The sequence below is a fragment of the Pseudophryne corroboree genome, chromosome 3, assembly GCF_028390025.1.
Source record: "Pseudophryne corroboree isolate aPseCor3 chromosome 3, aPseCor3.hap2, whole genome shotgun sequence".
NCBI classification, from domain to species: Eukaryota; Metazoa; Chordata; class Amphibia; order Anura; family Myobatrachidae; genus Pseudophryne; species Pseudophryne corroboree.
In genome coordinates, this window is record NC_086446.1 from 24,043,749 (window position 1) to 24,066,076 (window position 22,328).

General features: G+C 47.5%; 1 protein-coding gene across 1 annotated transcript in view; it reads right to left on the minus strand.

Moving 5' to 3' along the window:
* LOC135057088 (oocyte zinc finger protein XlCOF7.1-like) overlaps positions 1-22,328 on the minus strand; it is a 134,819-nt gene that overhangs the window by 34,990 nt on the left and 77,501 nt on the right. The window contains exon 8 of the mRNA XM_063962987.1: positions 4,180-4,308. Coding sequence (XP_063819057.1) covers positions 4,180-4,308 — 129 coding nt within the window. The remainder of the gene's footprint in view (positions 1-4,179; positions 4,309-22,328) is intronic.

Below are 22,328 nucleotides of genomic sequence, written 5' to 3' on the forward strand. Positions count from 1 at the left end.
TGTCTTATAATTCTCAATACCTTGGTTATGAGAAGCAGAGGAGGGAACACATACACCGACTGTTACACCCACGGTGTTACCAGGACGTCCACAGCTATCGCCTGAAGGTCTCGTGACCTGGCGCAATACCTGTCCCATTTTTTGTTCGGGCGGGACGCCATCATGTCCACCTTTGGTCTTTCCCAACGGTTCACAATCATGCGGAAAACTTCCCGATGAAGTTCCCACTCTCCCGGGTGGAGGTCGTGCCTGCTGAGGAAGTCTGCTTCCCAGTCGTCCACTCCCGGAATGAACACTGCTGACAGTGCTATCACATGATTTTCCGCCTAGCGAAAAATCCTTGCAGTTTTGCCACTGCCCTCCTGCTTCTTGTGCCGCCCTTTCTGTTTACGTGGGCGACTGCCGTGATGTTATCCCACTGGATCAATACCGGCTGACCTTGAAGCAGAGGTCTTGCTAAGCTTAGAGCATTATAAATTTGCTCTTAGCTCCAGTATATTTATGTGGAGAGAATTCTCCAGACTTGATCACACTCCTTGTGTGACTGCTCCCCAGCCTCTCAGGCTGGCCTCCGTGGTCACCAGCATCCAATCCTGAATGCCGAATCTGCGGCCCTCTAGAAGATGAGCACTCTGTAATAACCACAGGAGAGACACCCTTGTCCTTGGATATAGGGTTATCCGCTGATGCATCTGAAGATGCGATCCGGACCATTTGTCCAGCAGATCCCACTGAAGAGTTCTTGCGTGAAATCTGCCGAATGGAAGCGCTTCGTAATAAGCCACCATTTTTACCAGGACTCTTGTGCAATGATGCACTGACACTTTTCCTGGTTTTAGGAGGATCCCGATTAGCTCGGATAACTCCCTGGCTTTCTCCTCTGGGAGAAACACCTTTTCCTGGACTGTGTCCAGAATCATCCCTAGGACCAGCAGACATGTCGTCGGAACAACTGCGGTTTTGGAATATTTAGAATCCACCCGTGCTGTCGTAGAACTACTTGAGATAGTGCTACTCCGACCTCCAACTGTTCTCTGGACCTTGTTCTTATCAGGAGGTCGTCCATTTTCTTTGAAGACGAATCCTCCTTTCGGTCATTACCTTGGTAAGGACCCGGGGTGCCTTGGACAATCCAACGGCATCGTCTTGAAACTGATAGTGACAGTTCTGTACCACGAACCTGAGGTACCCTTGGTGAGAAAAGGCAAATTTTGGGACATGGAGGTAAGCATCCCTGATGTCCCGGGACACCATATAGTCCCCTTGTTCTTTGCTATCACTGCTCTGAGTGACTCCATCTGGATTTGAACCCTTGCAAGTGTTCAAATTTTTCAGATTTAGAATAGGTCTCACCTAGCCTTCAGTACCACCATATAGTGTGGAGTAATACCCCTTTCCTTGTTGTCGGAGGGGTAATTTTATTATCACCTGCTGGGAATACAGCTTGTGAATTTTTTTCAATACTGCCTCCCTGTCGGAGGGAGACATTGGTACAGCAGACTACAGGAACCTGCGAGGGGGGAAACCTCTCGACATTCCAATCTGTACCCCTTGGATACTACTTGTAGGATCCAGGGGTCCTGTACGGTCCCAGCGTCATGCTGAGAACTTGGTAGAAGCGGTGGAGGGCTTCTGTTCCTGGGAATGGGCTGCCTGCTGCAGTCTTCTTCCCTTTCCTCTATCCCTGGGCAGATATGACTCTTATAGGGACGAAAGGACTGAGGCTGAAAAGACGGTGTCTTTTTCTGCAGAGATGTGACTTAGGGTAAAAAACGGTGGATTTTCCAGCAGTTGCCCTGGCCACCAGGTCCCATGGACCGACCCCAAATAACTCCTCCCCTTTATACGGCAATACATCTTTGTGCCGTTTGGAATCTGCATCACCTGACCACTGTCGTGTCCATAAACATCTTCTTGCAGATATGGACATCGCATTTACTCTTGATGCCAGAGTGCAAATATCCCTCTGCGCATCTCGCATATATAGAAATGCATCCTTTAAATGCTCTATAGTCAATAAAATACTGTCCCTGTCAAAGGTATCAATATTTTTAGTCAGGGAATCCGACCAAGCCACCTCAGCTCTGCACATCCAGGCTGAGGCGATCGCTGGTCGCAGTATAACACCAGCATGTGTGTGTATACTTTTTAGGATATTTTTCAGCCTCCTATCAGCTGGCTCCTTAAGTACGGCCCTATCCGTAGATGGTACCGCCACTTGTTCTGATAAGCGTGTGAGCGCCTTATCCACCCTGAGGGGTGTTTCCCACCGCGCCTTAACTTCTGGCGGGAAAGGGTATACCGCCAATAATTTTCTATCGGGGGAAACCCACGCATCATCACACACTTCATTTAATTTATCTGATTCAGGAAAAACTACAGGTAGTTTTTTCACCTCACACATAATACCCTTTTTTGTGGTACTTGGAGTATCAGAAATATGTAACACCTCCTTCATTGCCCTTAACGTGTGGCCCTAAAAGAAAATTCGTTTGTTTCTTCACCGTCGACACTGAAATCAGTGTCCGTGTCTGGGTCTGTGTCGACCGACTGAGGTAAATGGGCATTTTACAGCCCCTGACGGTGTTTGAGACGCCTGGACAGATACTAATTTGTTCGCCGGCCCTCTCATGTCGTCAACCGGCTTGCAGCGTGTTGACATTGTCACGTAATTTCCATAAATAAGCCATCCATTCCGGTGTCGACTCCCTAGAGAGTGACATCACCATTACAGGCAATTTGCTCCGCCTCCTCACCAATATTTTCCTCATACATGTCGACACACACGTACCGACATACAGCACACACATAGGGAATGCTCTGATAGAGGACAGGACCCACTAGCCCTTTGGGGAGACAGAGGGAGAGTTTGCCAGCACACACCAAAACGCTATAATTATCCAGGGACAACCTTTATATAAGTGTTCCTTTTATAGCATTTTAATATATATACATATCGCCAAATCAGTGCCCCCCCTCTCTGTTTTAACCCTGTTTCTGTAGTGCAGTGCAGGGGAGATCATGGGAGCCTTCCCACCAGCCTTTCTGTGAGGGAAAATGGCGCTGTGTGCGGAGGAGAATAGGCCCCGCCCCCTTTTCGGCGGGCTTCTTCTCCGGAGTTTTAGATATCTGGCAGGGGTTAAATACATCCATATAGCCTCAAGGGCTATATGTGATGTATTTTTCGCCATACAGGTATTATACATTGCTGCCCAGGGCGCCCCCCCCCAGCGCCCTGCACCCTCCGTGACCGCTGTGTGAAGTGTGCTGACAACAATGGCGCACAGCTGCAGTGCTGTGCGCTACCTGATGAAGACTGAGAGTCTTCTGCCGCCTGGTTCCGGACCTCTTCATCTTCAGCATCTGCAAGGGGGGTCGGCGGCGCGGCTCCGGGACGAACCCCAGGGCGAGCCCTGTGTTCCGACTCCCTCTGGAGCTATGTCCAGTAGCCTAAGAATCCAATCCATCCTGCACGCAGGTGAGTTGAAAATCTCTCCCCTAAGTCCCTCGATGCAGTGAGCCTGTTGCCAGCAGGACTCACTGAAAATAAAGAACCTAAAAACTTTTTCTAAGCAACTCTTTAAGAGAGCCACCTAGATTGCACCCTTCTCGGCCGGGCACAAAAACCTAACTGAGGCTTGGAGGAGGGTCATAGGGGGAGGAGCCAGTACACACCATGTGATCCTAAAAGCTTGCTTTTGTGCCCTGTCTCCTGCGGAGCCGCTATTCCCCATGGTCCTGACGGAGTCCCCAGCATCCACTAGGACGTTAGAGAAATAAATGATGTCACCGTGACACTCCCAGATCCCCTCACCTCCCCAGTCATGTCCCTGTATTATTACTATAAATATAAGTGATGTCACTGTGACACTCCCAGACCCCCTCACCTTCCCAGTCATGTCCCTGTATTATTACTATAGATATAAGTGATGTCACTGTGACGCCCCCAGATCCCCTCACCTCCCCAGTCATGTCCCTGTATTATTACTATAGATATAAGTGATGTCACTGTGACGCTCCCAGATCCCCTCACCTCCCCAGTCATGTCCCTGTATTATTACTATAGATATAAGTGATGTCACTGTGACACTCCCAGATCCCCTCACCTCCCCAGTCATATCCCTGTATTATTACTATAGATATAAGTGATGTCACTGTGACGCTTCCAGATCCCCTCACCTCCCCAGTCAGCAGGTAGATGATCTCCAGGGTGAGATTTAGTATCCTCTCAGTCATGTGACTGCTGTCGTTCTCCATCCTCAGGGAATCAGTGATGCATCTCATCCTCATGTGACGTCTAGTAAACACTCAGTGGTCTAGAAGTATAATAATTATAAGAAACACCAGAGTACACAAGTAACATACTGTAGAAATAAAGCAATAAGTAACCAATAAACCCTCCTCACCCCTATGTTGTTAAGTGAGGAGCATCAGTATTGTTATAAGATTACACAGGAGTCTGGGTCCTGTCACTCACATTTGCTTCAAATTGCACCAATCACGATATGTTACAAAGGCCTGATACAGGGAGATTGCAGATATTTTGGTCTTAGAAGATCCCCACAGTAACATAAACTAACAGGACACTAAAGACTACTCCTCCCATATAATAATTATAACAGTACACTGAAGGCTGCTCCTCCTGTATAATAATAATTGGACACCACAGACTGATCCCTCTTTATAATAATAACAGGACACCACAGGCTGCTCCCCCTGTACAATAATAATAATAATAATAACAACAACAACAGGACACCACAGGCTCCTCCCCCTGTATAATAAGAATAACAGCAGCACACCACAGGCTGCTCCCCTTATATAATAAAAAAAGGCCACCACAGTCTGCTCCCCCTGTATAAGAATAGTAACAGGACACCACAGGCTGCTCCCCCTGTATAAGAATAGTAACAGGACACCACAGGCTGCTCCCCCTGTATAATAATAACAGGACACCACAGGCATCTACGCCAGTATAATAACAGGACACCACAGGCTGCTCCCCCTGTATAGTAAGACGCTATTACCTGATCTCGACGGACACGGAGAGGCTGCAGCAGACGATGAAAATTCACTTCCTGTGTGTGAAACGCACGGGCCGGAAGTAAGGTGGAACGCACCAGCCGGATCTAGGGTATAATTGGCGCTGGCCGATTCCTGGTGACTGGCCCCTCCCCTCCCACACCATGGCCACAGCAACGCTTATTAACATACATGTCCTCAGTGCGGGAGACCGGCGGCCATTTTCTTGTAGCAGCAGCAATAGGATCCCTGGCTGTGTAGTGACGTCAGGAGCGGCGGCCATATTCCCCTGGTCTGAACTCCGCCTTCCTTCTATCATTCCCACAAGGCAGCAGGAGCAGAGAGCAGCCATTGCTGTGTCTGGCAGCAATTAATTATATTATTATTATTATTATTCTATAGGCTGAGCAGCTCTGGTGTCAGGTTGCTGTACTACAGGGGGTGCAGCCTCTTCTGCCTTGTTATAGTGCAGCTGGAGCAGCCTCTGGTGTCCTATTATTACTGTAATACAGGTGGCGCAGACCACGGCGTTACCATAATACAGGTGGCGCAGACCCCGCCATTACCATAATACAGGTGGCGCAGACCCCGCCATTACCGTAATACAGGTGGCGCAGACCCTGCCGTTACCGTAATACAGGTGGCGCAGACCCCCCGCCGTTACCGTAATACAGGTGGCGCAGACCCCGTCGTTACCGTAATACCATACTTGCCTACCTGACCCTCTCCATGAGGGAGAAAATGCTCTGTTCCTGGACTTTCCTGGTAATGTATGATTGCCATCACCTGTGGTGAGCTAGTTAATTGATAAGAAAGGTGTTTCACCACAGGTGATGGCAATCATACATTACCAGGAAAGTCCAGGAACAGAGCATTTTCTCCCTCATGGAGAGGGTCAGGTAGGCAAGTATGCGTAATACAGGTGGCGCAGACCCCGTCGTTACCGTAATACAGGTAAGGCAGACCCCGCCATTACCGTAATACAGGTGGCGCAGACCCCGGCGTTACCATAATACAGGTGGCGCAGACCCCGCCGTTACCGTAATACAGGTGGCGCAGACCCCGGCGTTACCGCAATACAGGTGGCGCAGACGCGGCCGTTACCGTAATACAGGTGGCGCAGACCCCGCCGTTACCGTAATACAGGTGGCGCAGACCCCGCCGTTACCGTAATACAGGTGGCGCAGACCCCGCCGTTACCGTAATACAGGTGGCGCAGACCCCAGCGTTACCGTAATACAGGTGGCGCAGACCCTGCCGTTACCGTAATACAGGTGACGCAGACCCCGCCATTACCGTAATACAGGTGACGCAGACCCCGCCATTACCGTAATACAGGTGGCGCAGACCCCGCCGTTACCGTAATACAGGTGGTGCAGACCCCATCGTTACCGTAATACAGGTGGTGCAGACGCCGCCGTTACTGTACGAGACCCCGCTGTCACTGTTATACAGGTGTAATATAAAGCTATGACAATATGGTGTCCGGTCTATAGTTCGACATGTAAAAAGGTCGACATGAGTTTCTCTAACATCCATAGGAGACGCTGGGGATGGATATTATACCGGGGTATAGAAGGGGGCACTCTAAAAAAATTTAGTCTGTGGCAGGCTCCTCCCCTCTATGTCCCCTCCCCCTTAGAGCCAGGCACTCTCTGCAGCTGCTTTTCATTTCATTTTAGTTTATTTTGATACAACAGGGAGACAGCTAGCCCCTGACTCCCTGCACTGATGAAGCTACCGGGGGGTACACGTTCCCACCCTGCGGCGTCGGCGCCTGGGTCCCCGACTTGTGGACCTCCGTCCTGGGAAGTCTCCATTGCAGCTACATAAGAGCTGGCAATGAGAGCCCCCCACAGTCCGCCGCCACCGGCTCGAAGAAATAAGACAGCGGGTTTGTATGGAGTGACGGGCGGCGGGGAGAGCAGCAGAGCGGAGCACTCAATGGCGGCTCCACAGTCCCCACAGTGCTTCAGTTCAGTTAAAGGAGCAGGATGGAGGTAAAAAGGCGCCATGACGGCAGGGGGCGGAGCTTAGGCGCAACCCAGCATCTGCACACGGTTGGTTCTATATCGGAGTGGGAGAAGGGACCTTCTGACGTACCTAGGGGAGGAGACCCGTCACCAGGGGGAGGAGCTACGGCCGAACAAGGTACCCGAAAAGTACGCTCGCCACGAAAGGTAATAGTTGGTGGCGTGGATACTAGAGCAACTGTACTGCTGGTGTAGCTTCTCCCCCTTGTGTCATGGCTCCTCCCCCTGACGGAAAAGGTCCCTTAGGCCACTTGGATCTAGCCTCAACCATCTGCACACTAGATGCTGGAGCGCCATCTTATCGCTACACGGACCTGAAAGCAGCGTGTAGCAGGTGCACGGGACTCTGCAGGCACAACCCCAGGTTCCATTATAGTGGGGTTGCTGAGGGGGAGATATATACTGCTTATTATAATATATAATATCCTGCTGTTAGATACATTATATTAATAGTGTTCACTCTAGCCTTCTTTCGCGGGGCGCTGCGCCCTGCCCCTTTTCTGAGTGTCAGAATGCGCCCTGCCCGTTTTTGTGCCCGCCCTGCTGATTACTAAAGGACTGCCGCGCCGGGCCGCACTGAAACTCCTCTCGCAGCGCTGTCACTCCTCCCTGCCACGCTGGCACTCCTCCCCGCTACGATGCCACTGCTCCCGCCGTGCTGCCACGCCTCCCTGCCGCTGCCTCAGGCTTGTCGCGCTAATGCGCTCACAGCTCTCGGGTCTCGGCAATACTGTAGGCTGTTGGTGAGATGAGGAGGGCTGGGTTTGTCTCTCCCGCCGAGGTAAACCCAGCCCTCCTCTGTGTACATGACCCTATAAAAGAGGACGCTGGGTAGGATCAGTGTGGCGGCCATTTTCATCCAGCTCCGCGGTGTGTGAGGGGGGGGGGGGGGACCAGCACGCTCACTCCCGCAGCATCAGCCACCAGTAAGTTTGATTGACACACAAACATCATATAGTGCTGCCAGACTAAGCTATTTATCCTACTGTATATAGGTCGCCTGGTGCCCCTTTAGTTTTAATCTGGCAGCACTCAACTAATCTTATAGTTTAATGAACTATATAAACCCTATTGAGACACTTCAGAATGAAACTGGCAGCACATGAATGTTATATAAACCATCCTGGGACACCTTTGCTTCAATCTGACAGCACATTTAAACTTAAAATACGATGTGCTGCCAGTTTATTTCTGAAGTGTCTCAATCAGGTTTATATAGCAACACGTGCTGCCAGTTTCATTCTGAAGTGTCTCAATAGGGTTTATATAGCAATATGTGCTGCCAGTTTCATTCTGAAGTGTCCCAATAGGGTTTATATAGCAATATGTGCTGCCAGATTTTTTCTGAAGTGTCTCAATAGGGTTTATATAGCAATATGTGCTGCCAGATTTTTTCTGAAGTGTCTCAATAGGGTTTAGTTAGCAATATGTGCTGCCAGTTTTTTCTGAAGTATCTCAATAGGGTTTATATAGCAACACGTGCTGCCAGTTTTATTCTGAAGTGTCTCAATAGGGTTTATATAGCAATATGTGCTGCCAGTTTATTTCTGAAGTGTCTCAATAGGGTTTATATAGCAATACGTGCTGCCAGATTTTTTCTGAAGTGTCTCAATAGGGTTTAGTTAGCAATATGTGCTGCCAGTTTTTTCTGAAGTGTCTCAATAGGGTTTATATAACACGTGCTGCCAGTTTCATTCTGAAGTGTCTCAATAGGGTTTATATAGCAATATGTGTTGCCAGTTTCATTCTGAAGTGTCCCAATAGGGTTTATATAGCAATATGTGCTGCCAGTTTTTTCTGAAGTGTCTCAATAGGGTTTATATAGCAATATGTGCTGCCATTTTTTTCTGAAGTGTCTCAATAGGGTTTATATAGCAATATGTGCTGCCATTTTTTTCTGAAGTGTCTCAATAGGGTTTATATAGCAACACTTGCTGCCAGTTTCATTCCGAAGTGTATCAATAGGGTTTATATAGCAACACGTGCTGCAGGTTTTTTTCTGAAGTGTCTCAATAGGGTTTATACAGCAACATGTGCTGCCAGTTTAATTCTGAAGTGTCTCAATAGGATTTATATAGTTAAATAAACTATATAAACCCTATTGAGACACTTCAGAAATAAACTGGCAGCACATGAATGCTATATAAACCATTCTGGGACACCTTCGCTTCAATCTGACGGCACATTTAGACTTAAAATGTGCTGTCAGATTGAAGCGAAGGTGTCCCAGGATGGTTTATAAGATACAATGTCATACCTCCCAACTGTCCCTATTTGCGCAGGACAGTCCCGTTTTTTGGGGACTGTCCCGCTGTCCCACCCGCGGGCCGCAGTGTCCCGCGGTGGGGGGGTCAGTTGGGAGGCTCTGTCAATCGCTGCTCTGCTTAGCAGAGCAGCGGTGAATAGATGCTGTGCGCATGCGCACAGCGTCTATTCAGTGGAGTCAGAGGGAGAGGGAGCATGCCAGCGGCTCACAGAGCGCTGGGCATGCCCCCTCAGTGATGAAAATGGGGGCGTGACTCGCGATCGCGGGTCCTCCAATGAAGCCACGCCCCTTTTTCGTAGGCCACGCCCCTTTTTCGGGAGCTCGCAGCTTCGCCGCGCAAGTGTCCCGCTCCACAGAACAGTAAAGTTGGGAGGTATGCAATGTGCTGCCAGTTTAATACAGCTGCATACATATTACAGTATGTACATCATTTTGCCCTTCTAAATTAAAATGTGCCCTCCCAAATCAAAAACGTGCCCTCCCCAAGGTCAGCACCCTGCCCTAAAAAAATCCTAGAGTGAACACTATATTAATACTGTCTGGGTGCATAGACCAGTATTATAGGTGGTAACTCTTCCCTCTAGGGCTCTCCTCTCTCTCTCTCTCTCTCTCTCTCTCTCTCCTCCTAATTCGTTTTTTCTTGTTACACCTAAGTCTGTGGTGCAGTGAGACTGGAAACATGACTGGAAGAGGAGCTGTTTCTAAGGGCTCACAGAAATTATTTACCTGTAAAGGTTGTGGAAACAAATTTACTCAGTGCTCTTCTGAAAATTCCTTATATTGTGATCAATGGGGGTCATTCCGAGTTGTTTGCTCGTTGCCGATTTCCGCAACGCAGCAATTAGGTGGAAAATGCGTATGCGCATGGTACGCAGAGCGCATGCGCTTAGTTATTTAACTAAGAACTTAGTAGATTTACATAAGCTCGAGCAAAGTTTTTTCAATGCTCGAGTGATCGTAGTGTGATTGACAGGAAGTGGGTGTTTCTGGGCGGCAACTCAGCGTTTTCATGGCGTTTGCTAAAAAACGCAGGCATGCCAAGGAAAAACGCGGGAGTGGCTGGAGAAATGGGGGAGTGGCTGGCCGAACGCAGGGCGTGTTTGTGACGTCAAACCAGGAACTAAACGGACTGAGCTGATCGCAATCTGTGAGTAGGTCCGGAGCTACTCAGAAATTGCAAAGAAATATGTAATAGCAAATCTGCTATCCTTTCATTCGCTATTCTGCTAAGCTAAGATACACTCCCAGAGGGGGCGGCGGCCTAGCGTGTGCAATGCTGCTAAAAGCAGCTAACGAGCGAACAACTCGGAATGAGGGCCAATGTGCAGAGGAGTCAGCATCACAGCCCGCTTCAAAAGTTCAGGAGACGGCGCCGGTTTGGTTATCTCTTTTGACTGGGGTAATGTCCGCCTTATCTTCGGAACATGACGCAGCAAGAAAAGATAGAGAAGCTTTGAAACAAGCACCTGAGCCAGTGTGGGCTCAGAATTTAGGTAAATCTGTGGAAAACTGAGCTTCAGCTGTGGGTTCTTCACAAAAATTCTCCATTCCCTCTAAGCAGGTATCTAAGAAACGCCATTTACCAGCAGTGCTACAATCAGAGGAATTGGATGATGATATACCAACACTGGAAGAAGGCGAGTTTGTCCAGGAGTCGGAAGATGAATACCCTCAGGAAGAGTCCGATTCAAGTTCACAAGGAATCGATGCACATATCTTGGCGGTAAGAGATATCTTAAAAATTCCTGATTCGGATCCAGCTCCTGCGTAGCCTTCTTTTTTCAGACCTAGGCATAAGTCTTCAGTGACTTTTCCGGTAGTGCAAGAACTGGACACCCTTCTTCAGGAGGCTTGGGCTCATCTGGATAGGAAGTTTCAGATTCCTAAAATAATTTTATCTTCTTATCCTTTTCCTGCTGATAACAGACGGAAATGGGAAACCCCACCAACAGTAGACCCGTCTGTTTCTCGTTTATCTAAGAAAATCTTCCTCCCATTTCCAGGAGCCACCGCTCTTAAGGAGCCGTCGGACCGGAAACTGGAAAATACTCTCAAATCTATTTATACAGCGGCCAGAGTAACCCTTAGACCAGCTATAGTTAGCTGCTGGGTGAATAGGGCAATTGAGGCCTGGGCACAGAAGTTGGTGTCAGTAATTCAGGAGGATCTCCCAGCGGAGGAACTAGTAATATTGGTGCAACACATTCAGGAGTCGGCTGTATATCTTTGTGAAGCAGGCAAGGAGATAGGGATGCTATCTTTTCGTCTATGGCTGTTTCAGCACGCAGAGTTCTGTGGTTACGACAGTGGTTGGCGGATACTGAATCCAAGAGACGGGTTGAAGGTCTACCTTATGATGGAGTAGCCGTTTTCGGTGAGGAGCTGGATAAATGGATTTCTAAGGCTACAGGAGGTAAGTCCACTTATCTTCCTTCTGCAGCGCCTCCGTGGCGACTTCTCTACACAGGGCCGTCCTTTCGATCTTTTTGTCCCCCTGCAAAGTTCGGGGGTCATGAAAGAGGATCCTCTTCCATTAACAGAGGTGCAAGAGGGCGTGGTCGTTCCACCACGACTACCTCCCAACAGGATCCTAAACCTACCACCAAACCTGTTGCATGACGGTCTATCCTCTCACCTGGGGGATCCCAGAGTGGGAGAGCGTCTCAGGAATTTCAGGTGTGTTTGGGAACAGACGTGTCAAGACGCCTGGGTCAGGGATCTCATTGTTTGAGGATACACAATCGACTTCGAGATACAACCCCTATTACGGTTTTTCACTTCCAATATACCAGCTTCCACAGAAAAACAGATCATTTTACAGGAAGCAGTTCACAGGTTGTGTCAGGCAAATGTAATCATTCAAGTTCCTTATCAGCAACAAAAGAAGGGATTTTATTCAAACTTGTTTGTGGTCCCTAAACCAGATGGCTCGGTCTGGCTGATTTTGAACTTGAAGTCCCTAAATCCGTACCTAAGAGTCTTCAAGTTCAAGATGGAATCTCTGAGAGCAGTGATTGCCAGACTGGAACCAAAGGAGTTCACTTGATACCTACTCAGAGACTTCAATTCCTCACATGATCCTAGACACGGTGGAACAACGGGTAATTCTCCCATTGGACAAGGCCCACACACTGAAAGCTCTAGTGAGACAAGTGTTTCCATCCATCTGTGTATTCAACTTCTAGGTAAGATGGTGGCCTCCGAGGCGATTCAATACAGAAGATTTCACTCCATGCCGTTCCAGTTGGATCTATTCTCAAAATGGTCGGGATCTCATCTCCAGATGCACAGGCTGGTTTGCCTCTCCCCTCAGTCCAGGATAGCGCTCCTGTGGTGGTTACACATTCCTCATCTGCTGGCAGGTTATTCTTTCGGGACATGGAACTGGGTGCTGCTAACTACAGACGCGAGTCTTTGCGGTTGGGGGCACTGAACCTGAATTGTCAGTTTCAGGGTCATTGGACTACTCAGGTGTCTTCTCTTCCCATCAATATCTTGGAGATACGGGCGATCTACAATGCCCTGCTTCAGGCCTTCCCTATGCTCAGGGGCCAGGCGGTTCAAGTTCAATCCGACAATGCCACTGCTGTGGCATACATAAATCGGCAGGGAGGGACGAAGAGCAGGGCGGCGATGAGAGAAGTATCCAAAGTTCTTCACTGGGCGGAACAACATCTGGAGGCAATCTCTGCTATTTTCCAGCTTCTGGTATCCCACTGGGGGCAGCCTCAGATAGATCTCATGGTGTCCTGTCACTTCAATGCTACTTTTCCAGAACTAGAAATCCTGCGACAAAGGTGGTAGATGCGCCGACAGCTCCCCGGCATTTTCAGATGGCATATCTGTTTCCGCCATTCCCTCTACCTCCATGTCTCCTCAAGCGGATAAAACGTGAGGATGTAACGATAATCCTGGTGGCTCCAGATTGGCCACACAGAACATTGTATGCAGATCTTCTCATAGACAACCTATATTCTCTGCCTCTGCAAGAAGACCTTCAGCAAGGTCTCTTCGTTTACCCGAATTTACAGCGGTTTTGTTTAACGGCATGGCTGTTGAGAAGGAGCTGCTGAAGAGGAAGGGTATTGCAGAGGCGGTCATTCCTACTATGCTGCGATCTAGGAAGGAAGTTACGTCGCAACATTATTATAGGATTTGGAAAGCCTCCATTACCTGGTTTGAACGACGCCAGGTCCCGGCGGGGGTTTCTCATCTAGGCTGGTTCCTCCGTTTTCTACAGTCAGGGTTGGAGGCTGTTTTATGATTAGGATCTTTAAAAGTACAGATATCGGCCTTGTCTATTTCTCTAACGTTCTAGAGGATACTGGGGTCCACATTAGTACCATGGGGTATAGACGGGTCCACTAGAAGCCTTGGCCACATTATAAATCAATAGTGTGCGCTGGCTCCTCCCTCTATGCCCCTCCTACCAGACTCAGTTTAGAAAATGTGCCCGGAGGAGCCGGTCACGCTTGGGGAAGCTCCTGGAGTGTTTTCTACATTCTTCTCTGTTTGTTATTTTCAGCCAGGGCTGGTTGGCACCAGCCTGTCTGCTTCGTGGGACTTAGGGAAGAGGGGAGACGGTCCAAACTCCTATAGGGTTAATGGTCCCATTCCCCGCTGATGAGACCCACCACGGCGAGCGTACATTCCCACAGCATGCCACCACCCCTAACAGAGCCAGAAGACAGAAGAGTGGTGAGTACTATGCCGGCGTCCCGGTTAACGGGTCACCGGCTATTATGGTGGCACAAGGGTAGGAGCGCAGCTCTTGAGTACAGGCTGCGTCTCCAGGGCTAAGATCAGCATGGCTGCACTGCTTGAGGAACGAGCTGAGCCGTTTCACACATAATACCCGCAATGGCAAAGCGCTTACAGGGGCTCTGAACCACTGTTAAGCACCAAATTCACCTCAGCCAGTATAAAAAACTGGGAAGACCGCGTGCCATTGAGGTGGTGGTGCTTCACTATGAGCGGATCCAGCACCTCACCAGCACCATTTTCCCTATGCAGCTTCACACAGACAAACTGGCAGGGAAGCGCAGCTCCTCCACAAGGACTCCATACTACCTCAGCAGTACCAGGGGGTCATAGTAAGGGGGGCGAGCGTTATTAGACCACTAAGCCCCTATTACGGGTACTTGGTTTGCAACCCAGCTTTGCTTTGCATTGGCAATAAGGGCACGGAATGGCTGGCTCCATCATACTCTGTCTCCCTAGTGGGCTCTGTGTGGGTTAACTGTGCTTTAACCATTTCCTGTGTGTGTGTTCCTTCACATCTGCAATGTCAAGGGAGTGTGTTTCATGCACAGCAGAGTGTTTGTCTTCCCCGGGGGGATCACTACAGTGTACTCAGGATAGTACACATTCTCAGGCTAGTGGGTCCGACCCAGTATGGTTGGATTCCCTTAAAGGGATGATCTCAAATTTTCTAATAAATTGTCCCAAAATGAGAAAGAGACACAATACTTAAGTCTGTGGAGGACCTGATAACTAGAGATTCAGTTCCCATACCAGCGTCTCAGACCCCTACCATTTGTCCACAAAAGCGTACACTGGCCCAAATCCTGTAGGCTGACACTGATGATGATGTATCAAATGCAGAGGAGGGTGAGGTGGACTTAGGTGGGGGGGGTGCAGCTCTGTCACTAGGAATACAGGCCCTGATAGAAGCTATTAGAGATGTCCTGCACATTCCTGACAAGGTGGTGGAGGTGGATGAGGTATCTTATTTTAATGTCAAAAAATCCTCTGCTACTTTACCTGCTTCAAATGAGTTAAATTCTCTGTTTGAAGAAACTTGGGTTAATCCAGACAAAAAGTTTCAGATCCCTAAAAATTACTCACATCCTTCCCGTTTCCTCAGGATGATAGGAAAGATTGGGAAAATCTGCCGATTGTGGATGCATCGGTATCTAGGTTGTCACATTAAATAGTCTTCCCTGTCCCGGGGGCAGCTTCCTTAAAGAACACGGCTGACCGCAAAATCGAGACCACTCTCAGATCCCTGTACACAGCTGCCGGGGCGGCCCAGAGACCCACTATTGTTTGTAACAGAAAATTGTAAAATGGCTGCGCTAACTGGAGAAACGGGTTCACTACGGCTGGCCGGCGGTCGAGCTCCCGGCGACCAGCATCCCGGCGCCGGGAGCCCGACCACCGGCTTACCGACAGCTTGGCGAGCGCAAATGAGCCCTTTGCGGGCTCGCTGCGCTCGCCACGCTACGGACACGGTGGCGCGCTACGCGCGCCACACTATTTTATTCTCCCTCTATGGGGGTCGTGGACCCCCACGAGGGAAAATAAGTGTCGGTATGCCGGCTGTCGGGCTCCCGGCGCCGGTATACTGAGCGCCGGGAGCCCGACCGCCGGCAAACAGAAGACCACCCGGAGAAACAAGTAATATAACCGTATAAGGTATGCTGCTATTGGAATAAAGGGAATCCCCAGTCCCCTAAGGTGGTAACTATATGTGGAATGGTATGTGTTCCAGCGCAAGGACCTTCTATGGTAATGGTGTATGAAGAATAATAAAAATACCGTATATACTCGAGTATAAGCCGACCCGAATATAAGCCGAGGCACCTAATTTTACCACAAAAACCTGGGAAAACTTATTGACTCGAGTATAAGCCTAGGGTGGGAAATGCAGCTCTAGCCGTACACAGCCCTCAGTGCCAGATATGCCCTCATACTGCCAGATATGCCCCCAGAGTGCCAGATATGCCCTCATACTGCCAGATATGCCCCACAGTGCCTGATGTGCCAGATATGCCCTCATGCTGCCAGATATGCCCCACGGTGCCAGATATGCCCTCATACTGCCAGATATGCCCCACAGTGCCAGATATGCCCTCATACTGCCAGATATGCCCCACAGTGCCAGATATGCCCCCACAGTGCCAGATATGCCCCACAGTGCCAGCTATGCCCCACAGTGCCAGCTATGCCCCACAGTGCCAGATGTGCCAAATATGCCCCACAGTGCCAGATATGCCCCACAGTGCCAGATGTGCCAGGTATACCCCACAGTGCCAGCTATGCCTCACAGTGCCAGATGTGCCTCACAGTGCCAGATGTGCCTCACAGTGCCAGATGTGCCTCACAGTGCCAGATGTGCCTCACAGTGCCAGATGTGCCCCACAGTGCCAGCTATGCCTCACAGTGCCAGCTATGCCTCACAGTGCCAGATGTGCCTCACAGTGCCAGATATGCCCCACAGTGCCAGATGTGCCAGATATTCCCCACAGTGCCAGATATGCCCCACAGTGCCAGATGTGCCCCACAGTGCCAGATGTGCCCCACAGTGCCAGATATGCCCCACAGTGCTAGATACTTACCCTCCATCGCTCCCGCGCTGTCTTCTGAAGGAGGGACACGGCTCTCCTGTGTCCCTCCTGCATCTCCGGCGGGTGTTAAAGGAAGTGCCGGTTTGTGCACTTCCTTTAACACACACGCTACTGCCGCCGGAGATGCAGGAGGGACACAGGAGAGCCGCGCGCTGTGCTCTCCGTGTCCCTCCTAACGCTGACTCGAGTATAAGCCAAGGTGGCTTTTTCAGCACAAAAAAAAGTGCTGAAAAAGTCGGCTTATACTCGAGTATATACGGTATATATGATTGTGGAAAATAAAAAGTGTTTATTAATTGACAGATGGTTATCACCTGATTAATATGTAGTACATATGGCATGAAGAAAAAGAAAAAGAAGACATAGGGAGAGAACAGAAAAAAGGAGAGAAAGAATGAGAAGGGAAAAAAAAAAATTAATAAAAATAATATATATGAAAATAAAAAATTGATTTAGGGAAAATTCTTTAAAAATGAGGAATCCTCCTTGATGCTTTAAAAAATTGTCATCAAAAAACTATTGAAACACCAGTATACAATTCATAGGTGTGAATAAAAGTCACAGTTGATACAAATCTTTAAACATACGTCACTTGTCCATATCAGATTTGTGGTCAAGGTTTATTCCGAACCTTGTCTCAATCGACGGAGGGGTTTTTTGCCAGCAAAACTGGTTGTCCAAATGACCTAAGTCCTGGAACATCCAAGCTCCTCTCACCAACGTTTCACCGTAAGGCTTCTTCAGGGCATTTTGAGGATGTATGTTTAAAGATTTGTATCTACTATATGGGAAACTGTTAGTACTAGGATACCTAAAAACTTAGACATCAATTGTGACTTTTATTCACACCTATGAATTTTATACTGGTATTTAAATAGTTTTTTGATGGACAATTTTTGAAAGCATCAAGGAGGATTCCTCATTTTTAAAGAATTTTTGCTAAATTAATTTTTTATTTCTTATTTTCATATATATTATTTTTATTCATTTTAAATTTTGTCCCCATCTCATTCTTCCTCTCATTTTTTCTGTTCTTTCCCTTTTTCTTTTTCTTCTTTTTCTTCATGTCATATGTACTACATATTAATCAGGTGATAACCATCTGTCAATTAATAAACACTTTTTATTTACCACAATCATATATTTGTTTATTATTCTTCATACACCGTTACCATCGAAGGTCCTTGCGCTGAAACACATACCATTCCACGTATAGTTACCACTATTGCTTGTATATGGGCCATTGCAAAATGGTCAGGTAATCTCATACCTCTTTTACACTCGCAGGAAAGTTCATTCCCGGGAATGTGTCCCGGTATATTTGCCGGGACACATTCCCGGGAATGACCCTTTCACATTAGCGGGCTGACCCGGCATATTGCCGACACAGTGACGTCACTGCCGAGTCTCCCAGAGGCGGTGCTTGGAGATAATCTTCTCCAAGCACCGCCTCCTCCTATGAAGAAAACGGGTGCCGGGTCGCCTTTGGCCCGGTATACCCGTTTACACTGGCAGCTTCCCGGGACGGTCCCGGGTTCAACCCTGCTTTTGACCTGGGATGAAATCCCGGGATGCTCGTCCTGGGAAATTGTCCCTGTACCCATTTACACTGAGAAGAATCCCGGGATGATGCGCGTTCACGTGCAATATCCCGGGATTTTTCTGCGAGTGTAAAAGGGGTATCATTGACGGGTTAGAGTCCTTATCCACGGGGGAGATAAGTTTACTCCTACAGCATATACAGGACTCTGCTAATTTTATGGTGGAGGCCATAAAGGAAATTGGTTTGCTCAATGCATGCACCACTGCCATGGCAGTGTCAGCGCAAAGGGGCTTGTGGCTACGCCAGTGGACTGTGGATGCGGATTCGAGGAAGGGCATGGAAAGTCTACCTTTCACAGGTGAAGCCCTTTTTGGAGATGAACTGGATACGTGGATATCCAAGGCTACGGCGGGTAAGTCTACATACCTTCCTACAACACCAGCTAGGAAAACCTACTCTGCTCCAACTCTGCAGTCCTTTTGGACAGCAAAATTTAAAAGTAAATCCAAAGGTTCTTCTACAGCCTTCAAAAGCAATAGAGGTAAACCCAGAAAACCTGCAACTGCAGGTTCACCTGAACAGACCTCCGGTTCTGCTTCCTAAAAGCCTTCAGCATGACGGTGGACCACACTGCCTGGAAAACAGGCAGGTGGGAGCCCAATTAAGATATTTCAGTCACATATGGGCAACATCATGCCTGGATCCCTGGGTCAAAGATCTTATCGCCCAGGGCTACAGACTGTAGTTTCTGGAACTCCCACCTCACAGATTCTTTAAATCAGGCTTACCAGCTTCTACAGAAGCAAGCATGAATTTACTGGTGGCAATTCAAAAACTGGTACAGACTCAGGTCATTGTTCCATTTCCACCTCACCTGCAAAACAAGGGTTATTATTCCAACCTGTTTGTGGTACCGAAACCGGATGGTTCCATAAGGCCCATTTTAAACCTCAAGTCACTGAACCCATACTTACGGACGTTCAAATTCAACATGGAGTCTCTGAGAGCGGTGATCTCAGGTCTGGAGGAGGGGGAATTCCTGGTGTCTCTGGATATCAAGGATGCGTACCTTCATATTCCGATTTGGCCGCCTCATCAGACTTATCTATGGTTTGCATTACAGGACTGTCACTACCAGTTCCAGGCCCTGCCATTTGGCCTCTCCACGGCACAGAGGGTGTTCACCAAGGGGATTCCATTATCAGGAAGACAGATAGGGCAATCTGCTACCAGGACCGTGATCGCCGTACAGTCTGTTGTCTCCCGGGTGCGGCACATCGCGTACCGGGTAGATATTGTTGGGGGGGGCTGGGAAGGACCCGGCGGTCTTGGTGCATGTTGGCACCAATGACAAAGTTAGTGGAAGGTGGGATGTCCTTAAGAAAGATTATAGGGACTTAGGCAAGAAACTTAAGGCAAGAACATCTAAAGTAATATTCTCCGAAATATTACCCGTGCCACGCGCTAGCCCAGGGAGGCAGAGGGAGACTAGGGAGGTAAATGTGTGACTTAGGGATTGGTGCAGGAAAGAGGGATTTGTGTTCCTGGAACACTGGGCAGACTTCTCAGTCAGGTGCCATCTTTTTTGTCGTGATGGATTGCACCTGAATGAGAGGGGACAGCGGTGATGGGGGAAGGATGGTTAGAAGGTTGGACATTTTAAACTAGGAGCCTGGTGGGAGGGTTTAGCTAGAAACTACGGGTCATGCAGTGAGAATAGTGGGGATGGCGGTAGTAAACGAAATAGAGGAGGAGTAGGGGGAGGGAAAGAGCAGCCGGTAAGGGTATCAACATGGGTACTAAAAAAGGTTTTATCAAAACACTAACTAATAATGATTACGTGTCATCGTTGCTGCATAAAGTGAATGATGTCCCTAGCACAAGGGGAAATACTTATCTTAATTGTATGTATGTAAACGCTAGAAGCCTTACAGGTAAAAAGGGCGAACAATAAATACTTGCAGCAAGCAAACAGTATGATATTATAGCCATTACTGAAACTTGGTGGGACAAATCTCATGATTGGACAGTCAATCTAGAGGGTTATACGCTGTTCAGGAGTGACAGATTTAATAAACGGGGTGAAAGGGTATGTCTTTACGTAAAGCCGTTTTTAAAACCTGATATACGGGAAGATATTCAGGAGGGGACTGTAGACACTGTTGAGACGTTATGGGTAGAAATTGCAAGCGGGGCAAAGGAATAAAAAGTTAGTATTGGGGTTATGCTACAGGCTGCCTGGTATTAATGTGCCTGATGAGGAATTGTTAATAAAGCAAATTGAAAGAGCAGCAGGAGTAAGAGACATAGTAGTGATGGGAGATTTTAACTATCCAGAGATTTACTGTAAAAACGATTCATGTGATACTGCTAGGGGTAACATGTTTTTAAATATACTAAATGATAACTACTTAGTTCAACTAATTGAGGAACCAACTAGGTACAATGCAATCTTAGACCTGATATTAAATAACAATGGGGAACGGATATCAAATATTATAGTAGGGGAGGCCATAGGAAACAGCGACCACAATATGGTCACATTCAATATCAGCTTTCATAAGCATTCCTATACTGGCTCAACTAGGACTCTAAACTTTAGCAAAGCCAACTTTGACATGATGAGGGAAGCTTTAAGGAATATCGAATGGGAAATTTTGTTTCAAGGAAAAAAATACTACGGAGAAATGGGATGTATTAAAATCACTGCTAGATAAAAATACTCTCAAATTTATTCCCACGAGCAGTAAAAAAAGGAATAAAAATCCCAAACCAATGTGGCTGAACAAAAAGATAAAGGAACTTATGGGCAAGAAAAGGCAAGCATTCAAAAAATATAAATCTGACGGGAATGCGGAGTCATTTCAGCACTATAAGTAATGTAAGAAAATATGCACAAAAAAAATGAGCGGCTAAAGTAGAAACTGAAAAACTAGTAGCAAAGGAAAGCAAAGTGAATCCCAAACAATTATTTAAATACATCAACAGCAAGAGATTAAAGAAGGAGAGTATAGGCCCTCTAAAAGACAAGTTGGGAGTCTTAATCAAAAATGATAATGACATAGCGGACAAACTAAATGATTTTTTTTTCCTACGGTATTTACAAGAGACAACCAAATTCAGGGACTAACACACAAACTCAATAATGATATTGCCCCACTGATAAGTGCTTATTTAAGTGAGGAGGTAGTCTGTGACCGATGAAAAAATGTAAAGATAAATAAGTCACCGGGTCCTGATGGAATTCACCCAAGGGTCCTAATGGAGCTTCACTCTGAACTTGCAAGACTGCTATTTTTGATCTTTTAAGATTCAGTTATATCAGGTATGGTTCCCAAAGACTGGCGTGTAGCAGAAGTAGTGCCAATATTCAAAAAGGGAAGTAAAGCTGAACTGGGTAATTATAGACCAGTTAGTCTTACATCTATAGTGGGGAAAGTATTAGAAAGTATTCTAAGGGATAGTATTCAGAAGTTCCTTGAAGCCAGTAAGGTCATTAAAAGGAATCAACATGGATTTGTGAAGGACAGATCATGTCAAACCAACTTACTTGGCTTTTATGAAACAGTAAGTGCGAACCTTGATCATGGTAAGGAGGTGGATGTAATCTTTTTAGACTTTTCCAAAGCTTTTGACACAGTACCACACTTGCGACTTATCTATAAGCTTCAAGAAATAGGGCTAGGGAGCACAATATGCACTTGGGTCAAAAATTGGTTAGATAATAGGGAGCAGCGCTTTGTGGGTAATGGGTCATTTTCAAATTGGACTGAAGTGTTAAGTGGTGTGCCATAGGAGTCTGTACTAGGACAACTATTGTTCAACATTTTCATTAGGTCTAGAGAGCATGGTGTCAATTTTTGCTGACGATACCAAATTGTGTAAGGTTATAAATACGGAGGGGGATTCTGAGTCTCTTCATAATGACTTAGTTAAACTAGAAGCATGGGCAACCAAATGGAGAATATGCTTCAATACCGACAAGTGTAAGGTAATGCACTCTCGTAGCAACAACAAAATAACACTTACATACTAAATGGGGTAATATTAGGAGATTAGCATGCATAAAACAGGGAATTGATGCAAGGGAGGAGAGTGTTATACTCCCATTATAT